Genomic DNA, 27,869 nt, shown 5'->3' on the forward strand with positions numbered 1-27,869 from the left:
GAAGTCTTCATCCAAGTCCATCTGGCAAAATCCTTTCCATAAATCGAGATGGGAGATGATCTGGTAAAGCCCATCTGTTCTAATAGTACATCGGTTCTGCAATTGTGACACGCATGAGGCTGGCTGTGGAATTTAATTGTCTAAAATTAACACAGAAGTACTTGAATCACAATGGCCAGAAGCTCAGGGGTTGAAGAGAGTCTAAAAACTCTGCCTGCACAACCCCTGGGCCATCAAGTTTGAGTGATGGCACTCATAACTGGCTGTCTAGTACCTACAGATTTTCTTGGCTTGTAAAAAGTGTCTAGTTTGCATTTAAATTAGAGCTGGAAGGAATCTGAGAGAGAATCGTAGCTGAAGGATGAAAAGAGAAAGAAGGGAATGAATACTTTTGGAGCTTACTGTGTGTGATATGATGATTTATAATAAGAAACGTATCTTTGGCCGGCATCGTAGGTTTCTAGCACCGAGCTCCTAAAATCCTCGGAATTTCCTAAGTGATAAGAGCAATAAAAGTATCTTATGTTCATAACAAACCCCTTGAGACCTCGCCTGAGTTTATGTAAATGAGGTGACCCTGGGAAAGCCCCTAAGGATGGGGGCTGGTTGCCATGGGAACCCAACTTGTGATACAGGTGTAGAACATTCAGTTTCACCCCCCTGACCTCCAGGGAAGGGAGAGGGGCTGGAGGCTGAATCAATCGCTGATGGCCAGCGATTTAATCAGTTGGGTCTGTGTAATGAAGCCTTCACACAAACGCAAAAGGACAATGTTCAGAGACCTTCTAGATTGGTGAACATATGGATCTGGGGAGAGTGACGTGTTTCGAGAGGGCATGGAAACTCTACAGCCTCCCATGCCTGGCCCTTTGCCTCTCTTCCATCTGGCTGTTCCCGAGGAGTATCCTGTCATAATAAACTAGTCATCCAGTAAGTAAAATGTTTCTCTGAGTTCTGAGATCGGCTCTAGCAGGTTCATCACGCTCAAGGAAGCGGTCATGGGAAGCTCCCATCTATAGCCAGTAGGTCAGAAGGTCAGGTGACAACCCTGGACTTGGGACTGGTGTTTGAAGTATGTGTAGGACTACTGGGCGGGGGGGCGCAGTTGTGTAGGACTGAGTCCTCAACCTGTGGCATGTGACACTAGCTCCAGGTAGATAGTGCTGAAATTGCTTGGTGGCGCTGGAAGAAACACACTGTATCGTGTCACATCCACCTTTTTCTCAGGCCTCAGAGCAGACGAAGGTGGCCATGGAGAGGGCATGGGAGGTATCCTCGATCGAGGTGCTGATGCAGCAGGATTTTAACTAGGGCGGTGTCAGCATCCGGGGCCCTGGGCGTCCACACTGCACATCAGCCTATGTGCCTTCTCTGCTTACGGGAGGGGTCACTCCTCATCTTCATTGAGCACCAAGCCCTGTCAACCCATCCACACCAGCTGCTCGAGGTTTCCTTAGGGATTCCTCTAAATCAAGGGCAGAGACCCCTTCCCTTGATCAATAGCTTCCCATTCAGTGCCAGTACCTGCACATGGGCAGGAAAACACTTGCTCTGCCAACGGTCAGCAGCAGGCTGCTGGGAGGGCCGTGGCACTTCTTGAGCTGTTTCACAATTCCTAAAGAAGGAGGCAGAAGATCAGAGTTCAAGTCCCAGCTCTGCAGCACGCCTGTATGTGGCTATGGGCAAGGCCTGGGCTTCCCCATCTGTGCACTGAGCTGTCCCCTAACACTGCCTGAAGAATCAACTCTGTGTCCGTGGAAATTGTAAGGGACCAGTCGAATGGAAGGAAGGGTTTACAATTCTTTCTCTTATAGTGACATATCCCGCTGCTGGCATTTGCACTCTCCACCTTCTCCATGTGCATCTGAAATGGCAGGAGTGCTCTGCAGTGGCCACACAAGTGGCAGATGTGGTGACAATCCAGGCACCCATCAGAGTGAAGCCGCAGTAGTCCCTTAGTGTCCCCTGAGTCCTTCCAACAGTCGTCAAGTCTGTCAACCTCACCTTGCAGCCGTGGGCCTCTCATTACCTGGCTCCAGAGGAGCCGAGGAAAAACATCTCACAAGTCTTGTAACAAAAGCCCGAATCACCTTTTCTGGACAACTTACTGCAAAACGGACCATCATGTAATGCTGAGAGGGGCTCTGGAACAGACTTAGGATGGTTATACCTACGCTGTGGGACACCTGACCCCGAGATGGGAACAAAGTCTCCTGCTTGGTGAGGCTACTTGTCACACCTGCCCCCAATTCCTGCCACTGCTCTGCTTGGCAAAGTCCTCGTGATAGGGATGGAGCAGGCACAGGGAGTTGGAGGAGTCCCAATAAAGGATCAGAGATAGCGAGGGAAACCTAGGGGACGTGTCGGGAGATCACTGTAAGTTAATAATTGCTCAGGAAGCCATCAGAATGAGGCAGGCTTGCTTGACTAGTGGGGGGTGAGGCGTTGGGTGGGGGATGGGATGAGGCCTGAATTCAGATTCAGTCCAAGGGCAGCAGTTGAGGACTGCCCTTCTGCTGATTTGAATACACACCTTACTGGACACTCAAAGAGGAAGAGGTGGTCTTTTCTGACCCCCACTTCCCTTGGATAATAAAACTGTAGCCCACTGGATCCTGGGGGCACAGCCTCCTTGCCTGCCCATTTGCATCTCTCACAAGCATCCTGTCTTAATAAATATACTTCTTGCCTATCACTTTGTCTCTCACTGAATTCCTTCTGTGTGGCTGCACAAAGAACCTGAACCTCAGTAAGCCCAGACACCAGGTGAGTGATTCTAATTTAAAACATGGGTTCAAGTCCCAATCTGGGTTTAGGCTGGGTTCAGGCCGTGAGCGCTGTCAGTTTCACTCACATCTTCTGTGCCTGTGGCTCACCCTCTGTTCACCCTTCCCCTCCGATACCCTTGATCATCTCATCAGTGACACCCAGGCTCCAACTCACAGATAGGAGGACTGAGACCCACCGTATTTCAATGGACCGTCTGTCTGTCTCCCCCACCAGAACATGGCAGGTAAGGACACTGCCCAGCCTACTTCTGCTCCACAGCCCCTGCCCCTGCGTAAACTCCAAGTCAAAGTTTGCTGAATGGCTGCTGACGGAATGTCTTCTTTCTGTGGGTGGGGGTGTGACAATACCATGAGTTACAGAATCAGTCTAACCTAGTGGGAAGTGCTGGCCTTTGGAATGAGAGACCAGGTTCTGAATCCCAGCTCTGTCACTTACTCAAACCTTTACAAGGTTCCTAGTGAGCCTCGGCTTCATCATCTGTAAAATGGGTCTGCTCTATGGCCACCTTTATAGATCAGATCAGTGATGAATGTTGAACAAGAGTTATGTAAAGCCTTTAACTGGATGCCTGCCTCAGCGCTCATCAGAGTGGGAACTCAGTAACGGCAGCTATCAGACCAGTCTGTAAGAAAGCTGGGTGGGGGCAGGCCAGTGCCCAGCTCTCAAAAGAAAGCTTTGAAATGTAAAAATAGAACCTCTGCCCCTGCTTGGAGCTGTGGCAAACTGAGAGCTACAGAATGGGTTCCCGGATGCCTTCCTGCTTTGATGTAGAAAAGGGAAACAGAAGGCCCCAGCCCCATCTGCTAAAAATAGACTAGGCCCATAGACTTTGACCTTGCTTCAGGGCCGGGCAGCGCACTATGGAAACCAGGCTTGCAGGGAGCTGGGGATATAAGCTGGGGACTCAGCTGGCAGTGCCAAGAACCCTGCCATGGCCAGGCCTCTGATTTGCATATCAGGGGCTGGGCAGAGATGCCACTCCCTGCAGGAGCCTCAATTATGGGGCAATAAGCCAGTGGCCCAGCAGACCGTTCCCTTCCGGGCGCCCACCAATTACACCTGCCACCAACTGCTTCATCCCAGGCCCTCAGAAAAATCAATGGCTCAGCAAACCTTCCCAAAGGTCTCTCTTCCTAAACTATTAAGAAAACTTCCTTGAGGTTCCAGCCAAGCTCAGGGCCTCACCTCTGGGGGTTGTGATGACTTCTGGTCTCTCCCATGGCTGCCCAGCTAGGAAGAGGAGACCCACACCCGTGTTGGATTACAAACCCCTTTTTCCTCCATTGACTCACTGAGTCCCTTAAACTCCCTGTGAGAAGGATGTTACTACATTCACTTCAGAGTTAGGAAAACCAAGGCTCCAGAGCACAGTGCTCCGAAAAGAGCACTTAAACCTGAAATTGTAAAACCAGGGTTCGAGCACAAGCTGAGCTACTCAAGAAGTGACCTGTCGAGGTCTAAGGGCTTCAGTTTCACCACCAAGAAGATGGAGAAATTTGACAAGTGGCTCCTAAGGCCCCTTCTAGAGCTAGAGACTCAAGTTCTAGGTTGTGTGCCTTGTCAGCAAGAGTCACCAAGTTAAGCCAAGGCCGTCTTAAGTCTTAGGATCTAATCAGAAAGGTTTGCTCCAATATACAAATAATGACCCTGAGGCCAAAGGAGCAGACTTCCAGGGAGGGCAAAATTTGCTCAGGTTTACCCAGAGGAGGAAAAAAGCCCTGGGGGTTCAGGACAGGCTGCACGAAGGGCTGTCATCAGAGGTGATCTTGAAGGATGGCCGGACAATTAAGCGGGAAGAAAGAGCCTTCGGAGAGGGAAGCCAGCATGAGCAAAGGCCCAGAGATAATCAAAGGCAGGACCAGAACCCAGCCCGCAATGAGCCCAGCTTGGAAGTCGGACTGACGGAAAGAAGGGGCCGGGAGCTGCCCCACCTCTCCTGGGTCCTCAGAGTCAGGCAGAAGAGGACCCTGCACCTGCTCCTGTGGGAAAGAAAAGCATGCCACGGTCACAGGCCTGCAGGCTGGAAAGGCGTTAGCGCCTCCAGGACCTGAGCATCTGCAGGCGTATGGCCTGGGAAGGATGCCCGGATCCCGCCGCGAACACCTCTCCTGCCGCACAGGCCCGCGCACTCGCGGACAGGAAAGCTTGGCAGCCAAGTGAGCAGAGGCTCACAGCAAGGTCTCTGGTAACAGAGTCACAGACTTGGCTTTCTGGGAATCCGAGCGACTGGAAAGCCGTCGCCAAGGGATGAGGACACGCCACCATGGCAACAGGTTCTTGGCTCTAATGGCAGAAATAATGGCTATCTCCTCCCGCTGACTAGAGAAGACGTGGGGCAGACACGCCCGCTTCTCCTTCAGCCTCAGAATCACTGGACATTAGAACTAGAAGAGCTCTTGGAAGAACAGCCCCAAGAACCCCATTGTATAGATGGGGAAACTGAGGCCAAGGGCCAAAAGGTGGCTCATCTAAATCCATCAAATGAGTTGGGGCAGAGCCAGGAACAAGGTGCATGTGTGGCTCTTCGTCCAGGGCCACAGACAATCTGAGGCCAGAAACACACGTTAGGACAATGGGAGAAAGGAGAATCCAGAAGAGTTTCTGGGAAGAGGAGGCTGAGGAGTGTCAGATGCTGGGGACAGCAAAGAGAACTTTAAATTCGGCAGTGAGGAAGCAACTGGAAATAGAGCTCGGATGCAGGTGTAGTAAGTGCTGGAGAAACAGGCAAACTCCCTTAAAACAAAGCAGTAACAAAGGACAGGCAGAGAAACTCTGAGATGCAGGGAAGAAACCTCAAGGCGTTTTAGCTGAATGGCCTCAGACTTCTCAGCAGGTGGTGAGGCCGCCCGTGAGAAGAGTCTTTGTAGGGACTGGTCTACAGGTCTGTGGTCCAGATTCAGAAGGGCAACCCTGGGGCACCGCAGAGTCCACTGGGGGTTAATGAGGATCCAGGACTTTGCTGAACCTGTGATCTGTGCTGCTGCCAAAAGGCACAGCCTGTGGCTCTCCAGCAACTCCTGGCAGGCTGGGAGAAGGAGCAGAGGGAACAGATGGGCCTGCGTGTGTGTCCAAGGGAAGCCAGGGGACAGTCACGGGGGCAGGAGAATCAAAGGGCAAGTGGGGACACGGGTGAAATGGCTGAGGCTTTGCCAAGCCAGGAGGAGGGCCAGGGCAGGAAGGGGTCACTAAGAGTCAAGGCCAGCTACATGCAGAGGAACTGGGAGGATGGGATCAAGGGACGTTATCACAGGATGAGCACGGACAGAACTCTGGATCTTGGAGTGACTGCGCGGTGACAGGACCCAAAGAGCATCTGTGTGAGGTTTGCTCATGCAGCTTCAGTGAGAGGAAACCGCGTCTGGGATATTCAGAGGGATCAGCAACTTGAGTTCTGAGGTTGCCTGGGGAAGAGAAAGCCTGCGACACCAGAGGGCTTCAGGGTTGGGAAGGAGGGCACTGAGGTCAGAGGGTACGATGCCAGGTGATTCAACCTCAAAGGAAGCAGAACTACAAGGGGGGAGCAGCCTGGGAAAAGCTGGTCTGCCCTCCCAGGGCAGCGGTGGCCAGAGTGAGGGTCTCCAGCTCTCGGGAAGGAATCAGGACCAGGAACTCAAAGAGGCAGCTGGGGAATTCATGGCAACAGTATTAGCAGAAGGAGGTCTTGAAGGTGGGGGAGCCGGTGGTGCTGGGGGCGTCAGTGGGAGCAGAGGGGAGCGTCTGGGTGCATCTGAGTCCTGCTCTGCTGTACCACCTCAGACTGAGCACCGCACGGATACTCTTAGGCAGACCCAATTTTCAGACATCGATGTTGAGCATCCCCTGGCCATATATTCATCATGGATAGCCCCCAGGAAGTATCTAAAATGTGTCTTTCAGGCAGAAGGGCTCAGCCACAGATGAGGAGCTCCAGGTCTTGGCTCAAATATCTCCCACCAGGAAATTCACTTTTCATGCCCTGTCTAAAACAGCCCTGCCCCTTACTCTGTTTCCTCATCCTCCCCTTCCTCTATCTTCTCACTCTGCTTTACACTTCTTAGCACTTATTACCACCTGTCATATTACACAGGCATTCACTGCATTATCCATAGTGCTTAGAATATGGCCCAGTACATGATAGGCACCCAATAAATATTTTTACATTGTTGAATACATTCTCTTTGAACCTAAAGCTAGATTTTGTTGGGAAGAGAGAGACCCGGAAGTCTTTTCTGCTTTTTAAAAGAACAAAGCTTAATCACATTCCCTGATTTCAAACTATGCTACAAAGCTACCATAATCCAAACAGCATGGTACTGACACAAAAACAGACGTGTAGATCAATGGAACAAAATAGAGAGTCCATAAATGAACCCACATTTACATGATCAATTAATCAACAACAAAGGAGGCAAGGATATAAAATGGGAAAAAGACAGTTTCTTCAGCAAGCAGAGCTGGGAAAACTGGACAGCCACATGTATATCAATGAAATTAGAACACACCTTCACACCATGCACAAAAATAAACTCAAAATGGCTTAAAGACTTAAACATAAGGCAAGAGACCATAAAACTCCTAGAAGAGAACAAAGGCAAAACATTCTCTGACATCGACGATGCAATTGTTTACTTAGGTCAGTCTCCCAAGGCAATGGAAATAAAAACAAAAATAAACCAATGTGACCTAATCAAACTGACAAGCTTTTGCACAGCAAAGGAAACCATTAAAAAAAACCCAAAAGGACAACCTATGGAATGGGAAAAAATAGTTTCAAATGATGCGGCTGACAAGGGCTTAATCTTTAAAATATACAAACAACTTATACAACTCAACAGCAAAAAAGCCAACAAACAATCCAATTGAAAAATCGGCAGAAGACCTAAACAGTCATTTCTCCAAAGAAGATAAACAGATGGCCAATAGGCACATGAAAAAATGCTCAACATCACTAATTATTAGACAAATGCAAATCAAAACTACAATGAGGTACCACCTCACACTGGTCAGAATGGCCATCATTAATGAGTCAACAAATACTGGAGAAGGTGTGGAGAAAAGGGTACCCTCCTTCTCTGTTGGTAGGAATGTAAATTGGTACAATTACTATGGAAAACAGTATAGAGGTACCTCAGAAAACTAAATATAGAACTATCATATGACCCAGCAATCCCACTCCTGAGCATATATCTGGACAAAACTTTCACTGAAAAAGACACATGCACCCCTATATTCATAGAAACACTACTCACAATAGCCAAGACATGGAATCAACCTAAATGTCCACTGACAGATGAATGGATTAAGAAGATGTGGTATATACACAATGGAATACTACTCAGCCATAAAAAGAATGAAATAATGCCATTTGCAGCAATATGGGTGGAACTAGAGACTCTCATACTGAGTGAAGTAAGTAAGAAAGACAAAGACAAATACCATATGATATCACTTATATCTGGAATCTAATATATGGCACAAATGAACCTTTCTACAGAAAAGAAACAAACTCACAGACTTGGAGAACAGAATAATGGTTGCCAAGGGGAGGGGAAGGGAGGAGGATGTTTGGGGTTAACAGAGGCAAACTATTGCATTTGGAATGGATGAGCAATGAGATCCTGCTGTATAGCACAGGGAACTATATCTAGGCATTTCTGATGGGCCATGGTGGAAGATAATGTGAGAAAAAAATATATATATATGACTGGGTCACTTTGCTGTACAGCAGAAATTGACAGAACATTGTAAATCAACTATAATAAAAATATTTTAAAAAAGAGAAAAGGTAGCCTCTTCAATAAATATTGTTGGGAGAACTGGACAGCTCTGTGCAAGTGAATCAAACTGGACTGCTCTCTCACACCATGTACAAAATAAATTGAATATGAGTTAAAAACTTAAATATAAGGCCTGAAACCATAACATTTCTAGAAAAAAACATAGGCAGTATGCTCTTTGACATCAGTCTCAGTAATTTTTTTTTTATGTATCTTCTCGGGTAAGGGAAACAAAAGCAAAACTAAACAAATGGGACTGTATCGAACTAAAAAGTTTTAGCATGATGAAGGAAATTACCAACACAATGAAAAGTCTGTCCACTGAATGGGAAAAGAACTCTACCAGTGATATATACGATAAGGGGTTAATATCCAAAATACATAAAGAATTTATACAATGCACCATCAGAAAAAATCAAACAACTTGACTAAAAAACAGGTATCTGAATAGACATTTTTTTTCAAAGAAGACAAGCAGATGGACAACAGACATGTGAAAAGATGCTCAACATCACTAATCATTGGGAAAATGAGTATCTAAACCATAACGAGGTAACACCTCACAGCTGTCAGAATGTCTATTATCAAAAACACAACAAATAACAAGTGTTGGCAAGGATGTGGAGAAAACAGACCACTTGTGTGCTGTTGCTGGGAATGTAAATTGGTGCAGCCACTATGGAAAGTATTAAGGTTCCTCAAAAATTTTAAAATACAACTACTGTGAGATCTAGCACTTCCACTCCTGGATATTTATCCAAAGGAAAGAAAAACACTAATTAGAAAAAAATACATGCACCTCTATGTTCATTCACCATTATTTTTTTTTTTTTTTTTTTTTTTTTTTTTTTTTTTTTTTGTCTTTTTGCTATTTCTTTGGGCCGCTTCCACGGCATATGGAGGTTCCCAGGCTAGGGGTCTAATCGGAGCTGTAGCCACCAGCCTACACCAGAGCCACAGCAACGCAGGATCTGAGCCACGTCTGCAACCTACACCACAGCTCACGGCAACGCCAGATCGTTAACCCACTGAGCAAGCGCAGGGACTGAACCCGCAACCTCATAGTTCCTAGTCGGATTCGTTAACCACTGCGCCACGACGGGAACTCCCCACCATTATTTATAATAGCCAAAACATGGAAGCAATCTAAGTGCCCATCAATAGATGAATGGATAAAGATGTGGCATATATACATGTATACATACACAATGGAATATTACTCAGCCATGAAGAAGAATGAAATCTTGCCATGTTCAACAGCATGGATGGATCTACTCAGTACTGTGCTAAGTGGAATAAGTCAGATAGTGAAAGATGAATATGGTATAATACCACTTATATGTGGAACCTAAAAAACAAAACAAATGAACAAAACCTTACAAAGCAAAGACAAAGTTATAGATATAGAGAAGGAACAGGTGGTTGCCGGGGGGAAGGCAGGAGAAAGAAATAGGTGAGGGAGATTAAGATGTACAAACATTCAGCATTGTGAAATAAATGAGTCATGGGTATGAGATGTACGATATGGAGAATACAGTCAATAACTATGTAACATCTTTTGTGGGGTGATGGATCATAAATGGGCTCATTACGGTGATCATTTAGAAATGGAGAGAAATACTGAATTACTATGTCATGTTACAGGAACTAACATTGTATTATAGGTCAATTATAAAATAAGTAAATAAAGAATAATCAATAAAAGAGTGGTTCTGAGCTGTGTGCAGTTCACGGACTGAAGCACCTCCACTGTGACCAGTTGTGTTGTGTCTAAGGCCAAGGGAAGGAAGTTTTTGCTGAATTAACACAACCTCCTGGAGCCTGCAAGATGGTTCTTGAGCAATGCCAAGACCTGCTTTGACCACCTAGCCCCCGAACCCACTAAGCCTGGCTGGGATCCAGCTGTGTTCACAGCACCTGCTCTCTACACCCAGCAGGAATCCATGAGAAGGTGGTGGCACAGCCTCTTCTGCTGGTTAAAAACGAAAGCAGCATCCTTAAAAGAAATTTCTTTAACAATAATTCTTCTATCTCCCCTAGGGATGTGTCTATACTGCATCCCTATGCTTGGAGACGTTCCCCTAATGCCTCTCCATGTGTGATAGGAATTCATCTTCCTCTCCTGGGTACTGGCCACCCCCAGGATCAGCATCATGGATGCATCATTTCGCCCAGGCACCAGCACCACCATCCCAGTGCTCCTTCCTGCAACAATATCACCGCTGCACTTCTGTATTTCTCTACCAATTTCCAGCAACAGTGGATCTATGAGTAGCATGAAAAGCCAATTCATTCTGTAAGGAACCAAAGGAATACATACCGCGACCTGGGCAGAGTCGAGGAACTGGAGGCCAAAGTAATCTGTTTCCACTAGGTCCAAGTGGTACACAATCTGATCAAACAAATCCTGGCCTTTGGCATGTTTCTGCAAGGTAAGTGGGTAGAGGAGAATTTAGGATGTGACAGCTGGATAAGAAATAAGCCTTTAAAAAGCAAAACAAAACAACATAATCACTTTTCTCTACTGTATACACATATGTGTTAGAGTACATCCATCTTTTTAAATGTAATTATTTTTATTATAATACACACTCATGGTTAAATCTACTCACTATAACAAAAAATAAGGAACTACTTCATAGGATGATTAGGGGACAAGTGCCTTATTATGACAAATGGTAAATAAAGGGGGGGAAAAAAACCAACATTGATCCTGCCTTTAGTTGCAGCACTGGGTAACCAAAGAGTAGATGACAGCATGAACAAAAATTAACTCAAAATGGATCAAAGACCCAAACGTAAGAGCTAAAACCATAAAACTCAGAATAAAACATGCGCATAAATCTTCATGACCTTCAATTAGGTAATAGTTGCTTAGGGGAAAAAAAACACCAAAAGCACACGCAATGAAAGAAAAAAGCAAACTGGACATCATCAAAATGCAAAACTTTTATGTTTCAAAGAATACCAAAATAGCAAGAAAGGACAAAGACAATCCACAGTAGGAGAAAATTTTATAAATCATACATCTGATAAGGGACTTCTATCTATAATACGTAAAGAATTAATACAACTCAATAATAAAAAGGCAAAAATTCAATTAAAAAAATCCGCAAGGGGATAGCTAGGTAGCTAGATCTCCAAAGACAGACAAATGCCCGATAAGCATATGAAAAGATGCTCAACATCATTAGTCATCAGACAAATGCAAATCAAAACCACAATCAGACACTTTACACCCACTAAGACGGCTATAATTAAAAAGACAGATCACCAATGTTGGAGAAATCGGAATCCTCTTATATACTGCTAATGGGAATGTCAAATTGCGTAGCTAATTTAGGAAATAGGCTGGTAATTTCTTAAACAGTTAAACACAGAGTTACCATTTGGCCCAGCAATTCCACTTCTAGGTATACACACAAGAAAAATGAAAACATTATGTTCACGTAGAAACCGGTACAAAAACGTTCCCAGCAGCATTATTCCCAATAGCCAAAAAGTGGAAGCCACACAAAGGTCTATCGACTGATGAAGAGATAAACAAGATGTAGTATACAATGGAATATTATTTAGCCATAAAAAGGAATAAAGGTCTGATACATGCTACCACACTGATGGACCTTAAAAACATTATACTAAGTGAAAGAAGCTAATTACAAAGGGCCACATACCACATGAAATGTCCAGAACAGTACATCTAGAGACATAAATTAGATTAGTAATTGCTTAGGGCTGCAAAGTTTGTGGGGGTGACAGCTGGGTAGCGTCTGGGGGGTGTTAATGACATATTCTAAAATTGGTCATGACAATAGATGCACAACTCTGAGAATGTACTAAAACCCACTAAACTGTATGCTTCAGATAGGGGAATGGTATGGTAATCTCTATAAATAAATTATTAAAAATAGCGGATCAACAGAGTTTTTCTTTAAAGTAGTATTTCAGCAAATAAATGAAGGAATAGCAGTACTGCAACATTACAATTTTGCAACTTCTAATGAATGGCAGGCTCTAAGCAATGGACGCCACAAGCTACTAACATCGCAGTAGAAGAGAGACAGCCATTATGCATCTCCTGATAAGGAACATCCCACCACCAAAGATGTAAGGACTGATTCAACCATTAGCTCCAAGTGACAACTGCAGGAAACACAGAAGAATGATCTCTCTTTTTTTTTTTTTTTTTTTTTTTGGTGTTTTTGCTTTTTCTAGGGCCACTCCCGCAGCGTATGGAGGTTCCCAGGCTACGGGTCTAATCGGAGCTATAGCTGCTGGCCTATACCACAGCCACAGCAGCACCAGATCCAAGCTGCATCTGTGACCCACACCACAGCTCACGGCAATGCCGGATCCTTAACCTGCTGATCGAGGCCAGGGATCGAACCTGCAACCTCATGGTTCCTAGTTGGATTCATTAACCACTGAGCCACAACAGGAACTCTGAAATGTTCTAAACTACATTGGAGCTGCAACTGGCAAGATCCAGCCTGTGGGAAATTCTAGAAACTGCTCAGGACAAATGACCTAGTTTCTTCAACAAACAGAATACAGGGAAGAGAAGAGATGGAGGGGACACCTACAGGTTAAAAGAGATTTAAAAGACTTTTTTTTTTTCCCACATGCCTGTGGCATGTGGAAGTTCCTGGGCCACAGACTGAACTTGGGCCAAGGCAACGACTCAGGCTGCTGCAGTGACAACACTGGATCTTTAAACCCCTGCGCCACAAGGGAACTCCCTAAAAGACATTTTTTTAAAAAAACGCAAAACTAAACTGCAACATCTAGGGTTGCACACTTGAGTAAACAAACTTGGAGAGAAAAGAAGTGACTGCAAAAAGGATAGTTGCTGCTCGTAGGGCTGAGGGCGGGGATGTGTCTGGGAGGGGCTATGGTGGCCTTTGGGCTGGCTGGCAGGATCCCAGCTCTTGATGTGGGTTGTGGTACAAAGACGTCTGTCTAGCTTATAGTAGTTCATTAAACAGTACCGTTGTTTTATTTCTACGTCCATAGTTGTGTTCGGCAAAACAACAATAATAAAAAGTAAAAAGAAAAAAAAAGTCAAAACTACATCAATGAATTACAGCCTCTTTCCTTCCTGGAAATACTCCTCCAAAGGCATCCATTCAACAGAAGCAGAAGGCTCAATGCGCAATAGGGGTCACTATAACATTATCCCCTGGGGAAATAAGGCGGGGGGTGGGGGGCGCAAAAAGAAGAAACAACCCAAACTCCAGTCACACAACACAGCACTGCGGCCCACCAACACTCCAGGATATTACTCTGCTGTTACAAAAGAGAATTATGCTGAGACAGAAATATGAAAAATTCTTATGACAAACGTTAAGTAAACAGAATACAAAGGAACAGAAAGCTGTGGGAGTTCCCGTCGTGGCTCAGTGGTAACCAACCTGACTAGGATCCATGAGGATGCAGGTTTGATCCCTGGCCTCCTTCAGTGGGTTAAGGATCCGGCATTGCCATGAGCTGTGGTGTAGGCTGCAGATGCAGCTCGGATCTGGCATGGCTGTGGCTGTGGAGTAGGCCAGCAGCTGCAGCTCCAATTCAACCCCGAGCCTGGGGACTTTCATACACCGCATATGCAGTCCTAAAAAAAAAAAAAAAGAAAAGAAAAGAAAAAAGAAAGGAATAGAAAGCTGTGATTCCAACTACATGAAAACATATAAGCACTGCATGAGGACTACTTGATAAAAATAGTAAATTGGCAAAAGCAGCTAAAAACCTAAAACAGCTGTGGTAGGACAGAGACACTATGGTTTTCTTCCCATTTTCTTTAACACCGGTCTTTGGCAATGGTAAGGCAGCACATACAATTTCCCGAAAAAAATCACAATTCTGGCACTCTTCCCCCTTGTCCGTAACATCCTCTGGTGTATTTTTTCCAATTACTATCCAGTGCTACTGGCCCTATTGCAACACCTATTATCACGGCGCCAATGCTTCATTAGCGGGTTTCCTAGGGGGAAGGAACTAGTTAGAGTAAAGCTTTAGCAGCAGGACATGGCAGAAAGAACTGGGCTGAGAGAATGCAAGAGACCTGTGCTCTAGTCCCAGAGGCACCACTAACTGCAACCTTAAGCAAGTCATTTCCCCAAAGCTCCGTGGCCATCCCGGACTTCTCGCACAGCTGCAAATCAGACATGGCCCTGACGCCCTGAATATACAGGGTCCCCACCACTCACCTAACCCCGAATCCAACCTGTGCCCTGCCTGGATCTACTGTGGTTCTGGACGTAGCATCCTGGTATGTAATTTTAACACTCCCAGAGTATGAACTGAAACGGTCCAGTTCCACACATGTAACATGAGGGAGGTTATTAGCCACAGTTTCTGTCTAGGTCATTTCAAATTTTCCTTTTCTGATGTCTTTCCAAAACAGCTCTTAATTTAGAAGGAGCTCAAGGTGGAGGCTGGAACAAGAACCTTTCTATGAGCAGCAGGTGCCTTCGGCCAATGCCCAGCCTGACTCCTTTATCACCAGACCCTGGCTCAGCTGGACTAGGAGGTGGCAGACAGCAGGGTCTGGTGGATCGGAAATACCATTTTTATCTACCCAGCAACACTTCCCCCACTCACCTCCCCATCAAGTACACTCATTGGTCTCTTCCACTGCAAGAGAGAATTCCCAAAAGCCCTTTCCAGCTCTAAAAAGCATCTGGTGAAATGACTAGAATGAACAGAAGGTTCCTTAAAGCAGAGGTTCCCTGGGCGGGGGACACGGCAGGTTGAAGACATGAGGTTCAAGACCACAGCACTTGAATTAACCATCTCTCACTCCTCTCGGCCTGCAGAGTATCCGCCCTCAAAACTGAGAAGGGAACATATGTATATATGTAGGGGTGGGTCACTGTGCTGTACAGTAGAAATTGACAGAACACTGTAAAGCAATTATAATGCCAAAAACAAAAAATGTACGAAAAAAAAAAAAAGACTGAGAAGGTTCCAGATAATGCACACACACTGCCAGCCAAGACATCTTGCCCAGGGCACCCCCTAGAAGCCCACAAGCTGTCATCTCAGGCTTCCCGGCCAAGACAGTTCCTCCTTTGGAAGTCTCCCCAACTCTACTCCCCCACCCGCCTCAGGGCATTAAGTGCCCCCTTCTCTGTGTTCCCACGAGCAACGGGCCCATGCTTTTATCACACACACTTGGCACAGTCTGTCTTCTACTTCAGACTGAGCCTCCCCAAGGGCAGAGACTAGCTGTGTCCACCTGGGTAGCACCTTCCCTCTTCTCCATCCCCAAAGCACTCAGCTGGCTGGCCACAAATGTCTGCTTAATGCAGGGAAGGATGGATGGATGGATGAATGGGGGATGGATGGATGGATGGAAGGACGGGGGATATGTACAGTCTGGGACCACAAAACAGATCTTCTGGATGGGCCATGCTAAAGCATGAACAACAGACTGATATTTCACAAGCAGCAGGCCTAAAAATGAGAACACACTCATTAAAATCTTTCCAAATTAAGTTTTCCAGGAACAAGCATCTAGGGAACTGTGCTGTACTTCCAAGGCCATTTACCTAAACACGATTTTGTGGCTATTATGTGAAGTGCTGTCTAGTGATTACAACAGGAGGTCCGTTAATATGATAAGACTGGAAGCTGCTGCTTGTTGCCTCATTGCTAACTGGGCCTCCTCCTCTGTGATGAAGCCATTCATTCATTCATTCAACAAATATTTACCAACTGCTCATCAAATGCCAGCCACTTTTCTAGGTGGTGGGATACACTGGGGGTCACAAAGTCTGGAAAGGAGCAACTATAAGAAGCCCTCACTGAACAATTCCTTCTTGAGGAGCAAAGTCATCCTAAACAGCTTAAAACCCCAACTCATAGGTAACAATACCACTTATCTCCCTGCCTTCTTCTTTTTTTTTTTCCGGTCTTTATTTTTTTGGGGGGCCACACGTGGGGCATGTGGAAGTTCCCAGGCTAGGGGTCAGATCAAAGCTGTAGCTGCCGGCCTATACCACAGTCACAGCAACACCAGATCTGAGCCAGGTCTGTGACTTAACACCACAGCTCACACTAATGCCGGATCCTTAACCCACTGAACGAGGCCAGGGATCGAACTTGTGTCCTCAGGGATAATAGTCAGATTCGTTTCTGCTGAGCCATAGTGGGAACTCCCCTTCTCTGCCTTCTTAAGCAGAACGTACTCTTTGTGATGGAAAACCTTACAAAGGTTTAAAAATCCACCAACTTCAAGACAGATATGGAGAAGAGTCTCTAAACACAGCAGGACCTAGGGAAGTTCTACCCTTGAGTTCCCACATCCACGTTGCCTAGTTTTTCCTCCTCCCATCTCAACACGTCACTTTTTACAGGTACCAGGACCATTGGTTTTGAGTCAGTATGTCTCTCCATATAGCAGCTTCTTCTGATCTGATGGGAGCTAAAAATAACCACGTTCATTAAAATCATGTGTAAAATAAGAGTACAGAGGTGCCAGCTGAAGACTGGGTCTGGCAGCAGGGAAAGGTATGGACATCCTGATACCTTTGCTGGCCGGCCAGAGGTTCTGATTTTATCTATTTACTGCTTCCCAGCCACAGTCCCGATAAGGAAAACAGCTGGACAGCTGATGTCCTAATTGTCCCCCAAATAAATGAACCAGCCTGACGCTCTTAGATAAGATGCAACTGGCAATGTCTTACTGCAATCTGACCCAAGAGCAATGTGATAGGTCGACTGTGGTCCTGGAAGAGCAGAGCAGACGCCAATCCATCTACATTTCATTAATCTTAATAGCATAAGATGCTGTGTGTCCCAGATAGGTTTGAAAGGAGGAAATCAGCTGAGGGTGAGAGGGTGCCCGGCCAGTGTGTACATCCTAGATGTGAACTAAAATGGGAAAGCACGACTCCTGGGCCGAGAAAGGTTTCAGGAGCCATGCAGGCACACGAGGCTCTCCTCCATCCACCCGCTCCACGTCCACCATACGTCCCGTCCCTTTGCATCCATCTGCAGAAGGCTCTCCTTCTTCCCCCTCATGCTTCAGGCCACATCACTTCATACGCGGACCACAGCAACGGCCCCCCACCCGCTCCCGAGTGGTCTCATCTTCTCTAGTGTCTCCCTCTAAAGCCCATCCTTCTTGAGTTTGCCAGAATGGTCCTCAACAACTCAGTCACTTTTCTGCCCAAAAACATCCATCAGAGGATGACATGCAGGTTTCCGGGCCTGGCGTCAAGGATTCTGCACAATCTAAATAGCCCAACCCGACCCTCCTTCTCTCTCCCTGGGCTCCAGGCAAACACGTTCTCCAGCCACGATGCTCACCCAAAATAGACAGCAGGTCCCACCCCCATGGCTTTGCCTGTGTCTCTCCTTTGCCTGGGTGCCCTGTTCCTACATCCCCATTCCTGTCCCCACCTGCAACAAGCCAACCCCCATGGCCACTTTCGAGTGACAACCATCATCACTACACTTCCTGCTGGTGGCACACTGACCTGTTCATCTACGCTTCTTGATCATCTGACATTCTGGAGCTCAATAAACATAAACGTGATGTGGATTAAGGAGAATCCTCAGTTCCCACAATGGTCTTCCAACAATCCACTCTGCGGAAGCCTGATCTTCCTGGTCCATCTCCACTGGGAATCCTCTCTAGCCAGCGGCCACCTGCGTGCAGAACCCTGGTACTGCCGTCTCCCCTTCCTGAGCTCCTATCTGTTCTAAAGCAAACCAGAACACTGCTGTTTGGGAAACCATACCACACTGTGGCTTGTCCTTTGGCTAATCAAAACGCTCTGCCATCTACGAAATACTCTCAAGTTCTGGATTTTTATATATGGGTTAAGAAATAACCAAAATAGCGTTCCTGCTGTTGTGCAGTGGGTTAAGGATCTGATGTTGTCTCAGAGGCTAGGGTCACTGCTCAGGCATGGGTTTGATCTCTGGCCCCTTGTAGTGGGTTAAGGATCCAGCATTGCTGCAACTGCAGCATAGATCAGAGCCTGGATTTGATCCCTGGTTCAGGGACTTCAGTGTGCTGCAGGTGAGGTCGAAACAAACAAACAAAAACCAAAAATAAGTGTGGTGATGATTTCTAACCTTAAGTGCAGGTGTTTACATTTGTTGCAATTAAATGTCATTGTATTTATTTTAAAAACATTTTTTTTAATCAAAGTACAGTGGATTTACAGTCTTGAAATGTCATCTTATTTAAATTGGCCCATGGTGTGTCCTTTTAAGAACATTGTGAGGCCCAGGTTATTATTCCATTTATCAATTACTGAACTTAGTTTTACAACATATGGGAAATCTGATAAGCAGGAAGGGATGGTGTCCAGTTGGAGCTGTAGCCACTGGCCTCCGCCACAGCCACAGCCACACGGGATCCGAGCTGCATCTGCAACCTACATCTGCTCACAGCAACACCAGATCTTAACCACTGAGCGAGGCCAGGGATCAAACCTGCATCCTCATGGAGGCTAATCAGGTTCGCTAACCGCTGAGCCACGATGGGAAGGCCCCTTTAGCTCTCCGGTACTAAGGCGCCCATGTGATGGTGGCCTCAACCCCATTAGGAATACGCACAATTGTACCACAGGTGGGCCACGTCCTGGGACTCTTAGAGCCAAAAATGCTGGGTTGGAAACCCAGCTCTATTTCATTTCTAGCAACATGACTGTGACCTTAGGCAGCACCCACCCAAGTCTCAGCTTTTTCATCTGAAAAATGGGGTACTCTTCTCTGCTCTGTCCACCTTGCTAAGTCACTGCATTAGTAAAAAAGCAAGAAAGCAAATGTGCACTCGCTGTCAACTGTGGTGTCCTACACACACAAAGGAATTATGACCACTTTCACCCAAACCTTACTTCTCTCACTTGCCTGTGGGAATAATAAGGTGTGCTTTTTGCCAAACGCTTATTTAACAAAAATTGCAGTACAGGAAGTCTGTAATCTAGTAGCCCCATTTAAAGAAATGCTGAAGCTAGTCCGGTTTGGGGGTTTCTGGTAAACCCATGTTGGTCCCTGGAGATCAACTCCTTCCTTTCCAAGTTCTTAAACACCCCTTGTTTAAACGGCTCTCAGGACTCTACCTGTTCTCATCAGTGGGCTTCCTGGCCAGCAATTCCCAGAAGGTACCTGCCTCAAGGCATTTTTCAGCTGTTTCTAGGAAGTGCTAACTTGATGGTTAATTACTCCTTCCAACCCCCACCACCACAACTTGAGAGCTTGGTAGTTTTCTGTAAGCCTAAGTAGGATATTAGCTCTCTATTACACACACACACACATACACACAGAGGGAGTGGCCCAGGGGTCTCTGTCCCCACTACTAAGTCATTATAAACAAATATAAACTATTTATATTTATATCAGGATGCTATAAACACAAATATCTGAAATCACCAAATCAAGTCACCTTGAAATTTCATCATGGTCAAGAAATAACATCTCAGCCATTAACAAGATCTGGTGATTCAAAACTGGAATCTCCTGAGGCAAAGACCCTGAAGAAGTATCCATAGCCTGCTGGATTTAAGGTCCAGCTTATAAATCCCACCTCGCAGTTGAAGAGGGCTTCTCTGTTTGCAAAGGCTCCATGACCACCCCACTTTGCAGAGAAGGCACGTGAGCCACAGAGAGGTGACAGACGGGACTGAGGTCATATTGCTCACCAGCGGCAGAGCTAGAATCGGGTCCAGGCCTTTCCAATTCGCAAGACAGAATTCTTTCCACCTCAACCACTGCTTCTCTAGTCAGCTCATTCATTTCTTCAACACCAAACGCACATGACATGCCCAGCAAACAAGAAATATTTCTTAAGCCCAATGCAACACTCGGCTGCTGAGAGCCTACTTCATGCATGGCCTGGGCTGCAGCTGGGCTACAAGGCCACAGGGTCCAACACAAACAGATCTCCTGGTGGGACGGGGGGGAGGGGGCAACTTGTCTGGAGGGCAGGAAAGTTGCTGCAGAAGGAAAAGTACTTAATTTGCTCACACACTAACACAGAAGCCAGGACACTGGATGTGGGGGACACCAACAGTCTGGGCAGCTCCTGGAAATTCAGTTCTGGTTAAAAACAAAACAAAACAAAACAAAACAAACCAGAGCACATGGTATTAATTTCCCACTTGCCTGGCTAACACTCTCTTAGAAATCAGAGGCAGCAACAAAAACAGCTGCCCTTAATTCTCATCAATGGGGAAATGAGAACACTCTTAGAAGACTGTCCTCTCGGTGTATGAAGAGGCAGTGTGGACTGTCCCCACGGATGACCCGGTTTTCTCTCCACCACGTGCTACCCGAGGTCTGGGCGGGCAGGTTGCAGGCTTCGCGGTTCCAGCACAGAGCACTGCCACGCCGGCTTCAAACGACCGAGACATCAATCATAACCACCCAGACGTTGTGTTGCATTAACGATTGATCAGACTCGGTTCCAGGCTGATCAGCTGTCTTCAGGTCGAATTGTACTTGTACCTCAGCAAAGAGTCAAAGCTCTCATTTGCTTCTGCGGTGAGAATGAAATGGCCCCCGTGGCTACGATCCTATGAACCTGCTTTCAATCGGTGTGGTGCACCTAACATCTAAGGACCTGGGTGTCTGTCTCCCTAAAGCTCCTCCCAAGCGCGCCGAACACATGCGACTCAGTGGTGAGTCGGAGGGAGGATTTTCTGTGAGCCTGCCTAGGAAATGAGTTCTCTGTTCCACACACCCACACCCGCACTGAATGAAGCAAAGTGAGTCATGTAACCTCTCACCGCGCTCTCTGCACAACTGCGACCACTGGAAGTCCTAAGGAATGGGATCGGGGGCAGGAGACTGCCCTGAATGACCTCCAAGGCAGGTGCTTCCCACCCCAGTGGCCTCCATGTTACATCAAAAGAGAAGCAAGGACACGGGGACTTAAAAGGTCCCAGGCGGCAGTACCTATGGTTTCAACTTTCGTGTTGATCTTTTCAACCGTGGCACGTGTAAACACGGCTGCAAGCTCTTTGTCCTTTTTCCCTTGCATCGGGAAGAGCGTGGCACTGCTTCAGCCAGACAGAATAAGGCATTAGTGATCTGCTGTGGTTTCCAAGGTAAGCGACAATTCTCTTGGGATGTTTGCTCTGTGGGAAGAGCCAGCCACCAGGTAAAAAGCCCAACTGTGCTAAGGCTGCCATGCTGAAGAGGCCGTGAGCCGATGCTCCTGTCAACTGTCCCAGCTGAGGCCAGCCTCCTGCCATCCCTTGCCAAGGTGCCAGGCATGTGAGACCAGCCAACCTGGCCCCTCCACACCAGCTAATCTGGCAATTAAGTTCTCCTGAGTGATCCTGGTTGACACCACAAGAAACAGAGGAAAATCAGCTGAGATTCCTGACCAATCCCACCTCAATTCTTGACCAGCAGAACCCATGAACTATGATAAATGGTTGTTGTTCGAAGCCACTAAACACTGGGGGAATTTGTTACACAATAGATGACCAAAACGAAAGCCATACATGTCCACAGACATAACCTGCGTGCAAGGCATGTGCACATGCATAGAAGACTTAGTACGTAAAAAGTTATTCATAATTTTAAAATATGTTTCCTGGGACTCCCCACACTGTGATGCTAACTTAGGTATCATCTGCTTGGAGACAAGGAATGCGAATAATAAATATATTAATCCTTTTTTTAAAAAACAGGATAGGTAATTCCATTGTGGCTCAGCAGCAACAAACCCAACTAGTATCCATGAGGATGTGCGTTCGATCCCTGGACTCGCTCAGTGGGTTAAGGATCTGGCATTGCCACAAGCTGCAGCATAGGTCACAGGTGCTGCTCGGATCCAGTGTGCCACAGCTGTGGTGTAAGCCAGCAGCCGCGGCTTCAATGTGACCCCTAGCCCGAGAACTTACATATGCTGCAGGTGTGACTTAAAGTATATATATAATTTTTTAAAAGGTTTTTGAGATGACAAGGGAAAACTGAACAAGAACTTGGTACTGGATGACATTAAGGAATCATCATTCATTTTGTTGAGTGTGATAATGGGACTGTGGATGTATAGCCAAAAAGACAGCCATTTAGAGATTAACAGGTTAAATGATAAGTTGTCTGGGAGCTGCTTTAAAACACTCCAAGAGTTCCCATCATGGCTCAGTGGTTAACGAATCCGACTAGGAACCATGAGGTTTCGGGTTCGATCCCTGGCCTTGCTCAGTGGGTTAAGGATCCAGCATTGCCGTGACCTGTGGTGTGAGTCACAGATGCAGCTTGGATCCTGCACTGCTGTGGCTCTGGCATAGGCCGGTGGCTACAGCTCCAATTCGACCCCTAGCCTGGGAACCTCCATATGCCGTGGGAGCAGACCAAGAAATGGCAAAAAGACAAAAAAAAAAAAAAAAAAAGAAAGAAAGAAATGAGTGTTGTATACATGACAGTTTCCTCATACTGTTGTCTTAACTTGTGCATCTGAAATTTTCTGTAACAGAAACTTAACAAAAACTTCACAAACTGCCAAGTTGCTGAGGGCTGGAGGGTGTCAGCACGGTCTGGCCTGAGCCCTGCCTTTGAGAAGCCAAGCCACAGGGTGGGAAGAGGAGCCTTTGTCCACAGTGAAGGCTGCAGAAGACGCCTCCAAGCCAGTAACAACAACTACAACACCATCCGGGAAACACACCTCCATCTGGAATCAGTTCATACCCAGCTATGGACCTTGGTTAGGTCCCACTTCATCCCCACCCCCAGCCCTTGGTGCAGCGTCTAAAGGGGCTGCACTGCTGATCTTTGTGCCCAACTTCGCAGGCACAGATTACACACTTTTACAGCAAGGAAGAATGGGCAGCAATGGAAGCGAACTTTCAAAGTTCTGGACAGCAAAGTTGACATTCTATCTAATTTCCAGGGAACAATGATTTAATCCCTTAAGACGTTTCTGAGGGATATGGGGAGTCTTAATCTTTTGTGTGTGTGTGTGTCTGTCTGTCTGTCTGTCTTTTTAGGGCCCCACTCAGAGCATATGGAGGTTCCCAGGATAGAGGCTGAATCGGAGCTGCAGCTGCCAGCCAACACCACACCCACAGCCATGCCAGATCCGAGCCGCATCTGAGACCTACACCACAGCTCATGGCAATGCCGGATCCTTAACCCACCGAGCAAGGCCAGGGACTGAACCTGTGTCCACATGGGTACTAGTCAGATTTGTTTCTGCTGAGCCACGACAGGAACGCCCGGAGTCTTAATCTTGAACTGAAGCCCCAGCTCCTGCGGCCCAGCAGTGTCCAACTCTCTGATATGGAACGTGACAAGCTCCTTGGTGGGCATCCAAGAAGGCACAGTGACCATGGCTCCGTGCAGAACCCTACTCGGCATCCATGTTATCAAATAAGAACAGGAGAATGATCCAGTGTGTTCAAGTGCATTTTACAGATGGGAAAAAAAGAGGCCAGAGGCAGGCTGAGTTGCCAGGCAGCCAACGCAAAGCTGGGAATAGGATACCGGCTTTCTGACCCTGAGACTGATATGGTTTCCTCTCTTAGGACTATCTTGAGCCGAATGTATTATAAATGTTACCTGAACAGGAAAGAAAAAGACCAGCCTAGCATTTCTGCTATGGAAAGGTTAAGAACCAAATAAGGAGTACCAAAAAATCTCAGTGTTAAAAACTCCTTGACTATAAAAAGTGCTTGGTTTGGGCAAATATTTTTGGCTTTTTCAAATGGCGGATCAGAAAAGAAAAAAAAGGAAGAGAGAAAAGAAAAAAACCATAGGAGAAAGGAAAAAGAAAATGAAACAAATTTGTGCCTGGCTAAACAGCGGCATGCAATTAAAATGATGGATGCCTTTGTGCCAGAGGTTGAGTTTGAAACAAGCTGCTGGAAGAAGGGCAGCCCTGAAAATAAATTGCCAAATTACTTTTTGCAGCCAGATTGCAGATTCCCCCTCCGTGTAAGTCTGAAAGCAAATAACTCCACATAAATAAATATGCAACGAATTCCCAGGAAACCTGGCCAAGAAACATGAACAGAAAGAACTAATTTTGGGTGGACGACTGCCTCCACCCATCCTGCAACTTAGGAAGGGGACTACATTTGCACAGGAAGGCAGGACACTGCCACCTTGCATACCTTCCTAAATTACCGGGTCCTGTGATGACTGTTCCCTGTTCTCTGTGGCGCTCTTTGCAGCTCTGAAAGTTCTATGTGTTGCAACACGTCCCAAGATGCAGTGGCTAAAGACCTGGACTCTGGGAATCAATGTGACGGGGCTCTGAGTCCCAGTTCTGTTACTCAGCTCAGGCCGAGGCTGATGTCAGGAAGTGTCTTACTTGGCAGGGATGTTTGGGAATTACATAAAATAAAATGACAGATTTCACAGGCCTCAGCCCCAGGGTGCACTCAAAGGGCAGGTCCATGGATGCAGGTGGCTTCGTTCTATGTAGCGAGTTGTTCCCAGAAGATGAGTTTTATGGAAGGGAAGTGACGAGACTGTTATGGGATGAATTGTGTGGACCCCATATTCTGACATACCAACCACCACCCCCGACGCCTCCAAATGTTGCTGTGATTGGAGACAGAGGTAAATAAACAGGTAATTAAGTCAAAATGCGTTGATTGGAGTGGGCCTATCCTATCTGACTGGTGTCCCTACAAAGAGAGGGTTTAGGTCACACACGCAGACATAAAGGACGCACAGGGAAAAGACCCCCTGAAGACAGAGGGAGAAGGGGCAGCAAAAGGGCAGCCATCTGTAAGCCAACATCAGAGCAAACTGGCTCTGCCGGCACCTTGACCTTGGACTTCCAGCCTCCAGAGCTCTGAGAAGATACGTTCCTGTCACTGAAGCCCCCTAGACTGTGGTACTAGGACAGGGAGGAACGCAGTTTCAAGTGAGAAGTGGCTATGAAGCTGGGCTCCACCACTGCAGCTGGCATGACCCCCTAACTAAGCCCCTTACCTTTCCAAGCCTGTTTCCAGCCTATAAAATGGACATGACATAGCGCCCACCCCACCAAGCGTGGGTGAGGGTGGCATGAAGACATACGCAGAGGGACCATTGCAGCATGGTCCCTGCTGTGCTCAGGACCTTGAATTGAGCTCTGGGAACTTCCTACCACATTCCTCTGGGGAACCAGAGCCTTTGCAGGGTAGCAGCCCACAGACATCCTGCCTGGTGCTCCCCAGGCCTGGAATTGACGGTGAGACATGTCCCCAACAGCTGGGACACTTCTTGAGCCAGAGCACAGTCTGGGGTCCCAAACTCCTCAGGTCCCACTTCTGGCTGGGATTCCATAAGGATGGACAATGAACACAGCTAGCAAACTAGCCTGCTTTTCAGTACTTTTAGTGGTCACACCAAAATTCTATGGTCCAGAATTTCAGGGCTTAATGTCCTGGGCTCTGGAAGATGTTCAAAAAAGTCAACGAGTGGAAAGAGCACTTAAAACTATTAACCTTGCCTAAGGTGAGCTTGGCTGGTAGGGCCAGAAAACTGTAACTGAGGCACCACCATCCAGGCACCTGATGGAGGGGTTTACATGTAAAGTCGTCGTTACAGGTAGCCTTTGATTTTTCCTTCTTCTCTCTCCCTCTCTCTTTTTTTTCTTTTGGTGAGTCAGTAGTCTTAAAAAAAGTCTCCTGCAAGAAGGAGGCAGAGAATGACACGTTCAGAAGAAGAGAAGGAGGGTGTGTGGCCTGCAGCCCCTCCATAGGTTTGGATGTGTAAGGACAGCGCTGTCAAGGCTATTTCCCTGAGGTTCCTGGTTTGTGGTCCGTGTGTGCTGGGGTGAGAAGAATCCTGACGGCGGGTTCACCTCACAGAAAGCGAGCCTTTCCTTACCCATTAGCGAAGCGGGAAAATGTCTCCATCATATACACCCCTTTTGAAAAGCAACAGCTGACTACCATGCAAGGTTAAAAAAGCATTAACGAGGACTGCGGAATGTGGAAGCAGAAGACACAGCTAGGCAATGATTTACAGCACTGAACACCGAGGTACAGGTATAGGAACGCCCCGTCGTCTTGAGCTGCTCTAGATTGGCCAGCAGCCAACCTCAGCTTCCTCCAGTTCAAGCAGAACTAGTTCTCCTGGGAAGGCTTCACACACAAGAGAAGCCCAGAGCCCCAGGACGTCAAATCCACGTCCAAGGGTATTCCTACGAGACTGCCTCTGATCCAGGCATTGAACCCCAACCTCCACACCTTGGCAGAGACCTAGGGAATGTGAGAGGAGGAGGAACACCGGTATGGGGTGACACAAGTGCCACTGCATGCCAGGCACCTGGAGGGGTTCCAGCCAGACAGGGCACACAAGCGAATGGGGACAGTCACCATACAGACCCTGTCAAGTGCTGCTCCACGGGAATTCACCTTGTGCTATCAGACCTTCCAGTTTTTAAAAGAAAGCCTTCAATGTGAAATGTGGGAATTTTTTTTTTTTTCTTTTTAGGGCCACACCCATGACATATGGAAGTTCCCAGGCTAGGGGTCGAATTGGAGCTGCAGCTGCAGCTGCACAGCCAAGGCAGATCTGAGTCATATCCACAACCTACACCACTGCTTGTGGCAATGCCGGATCCTGAACCCACTGATCAAGGCCAGAGATGGAACCCACATCCTCATGGATACTAATTGGGTTTTTAACCTGCTGAGCCACAACGGGAACTCAGAAATGTGGGAATTTTTTAAAGCCCTATTTAGCCCTCTTAGTTTACTTTTTAATCTGTGTGACACACACAGACAAAATGGTACAGGTCATATGCGTACAATTCAAGGCATTACAGAGGTGAACCACAGCTGCACAACCACCACCCAGGTCAAAAAACATAAAAAGAATGTGTGTATATATATGTATGACTGGGTCACTGCGCTGTACAGCAGAAACTGACAGAACACTGTAAATCAACCACAATAAAAAAATTTTTTAAATAGAACATTCCAGCCTCCCAGAAGTCCCTGAGTGCCTCTTTCCAACTTCCACCTCTTCGTTCCTTCCTTCCTCCCTCCCTCCTTCCCAACCCCGCCAAAGAGATGGCAGATTGGCTGTGCTCGCCTCGAAGTTCTATATAGAAATGGGATCACACAGCGTGTACTCTTTTGCAGCCACATGGGGAAGTGGGGCCACTGTCCCTCCCACCCACAGACCTTGCTTGCTGAACAAAGGCACAAAGGTGGCCCTTCACAGCCCAATGTGGAAGGGAAATGAGGCCCAAGTGAATGGGCCTTTGTGGATTCACTCAGGGCTGAGAAAGACGAGGAATGACAGAGGGAGGAGTCAGAGATAAGAAGCACCGGGTGTGGGTGGAGTGGGAGGGTCAAAGTCACGGAAGGGGACGGGCCATTCCTGGAGCAAAAGGACAGCAAAAGCGCAGGGGAC

At 46.9% G+C, this 27,869-nt stretch overlaps 1 protein-coding gene across 1 annotated transcript in view; it reads right to left on the minus strand.

The window, feature by feature from the left end:
• Positions 1-27,869, minus strand: part of EPB41L4B (erythrocyte membrane protein band 4.1 like 4B) — a 142,306-nt gene that overhangs the window by 94,163 nt on the left and 20,274 nt on the right. Inside the window, 1 exon segment of the mRNA XM_021067313.1 lies at positions 10,867-10,971. Coding sequence (XP_020922972.1) covers positions 10,867-10,971 — 105 coding nt within the window.

This window comes from Sus scrofa, chromosome 1 (genome assembly GCF_000003025.6).
Source record: "Sus scrofa isolate TJ Tabasco breed Duroc chromosome 1, Sscrofa11.1, whole genome shotgun sequence".
Taxonomy (NCBI): Eukaryota; Metazoa; Chordata; class Mammalia; order Artiodactyla; family Suidae; genus Sus; species Sus scrofa.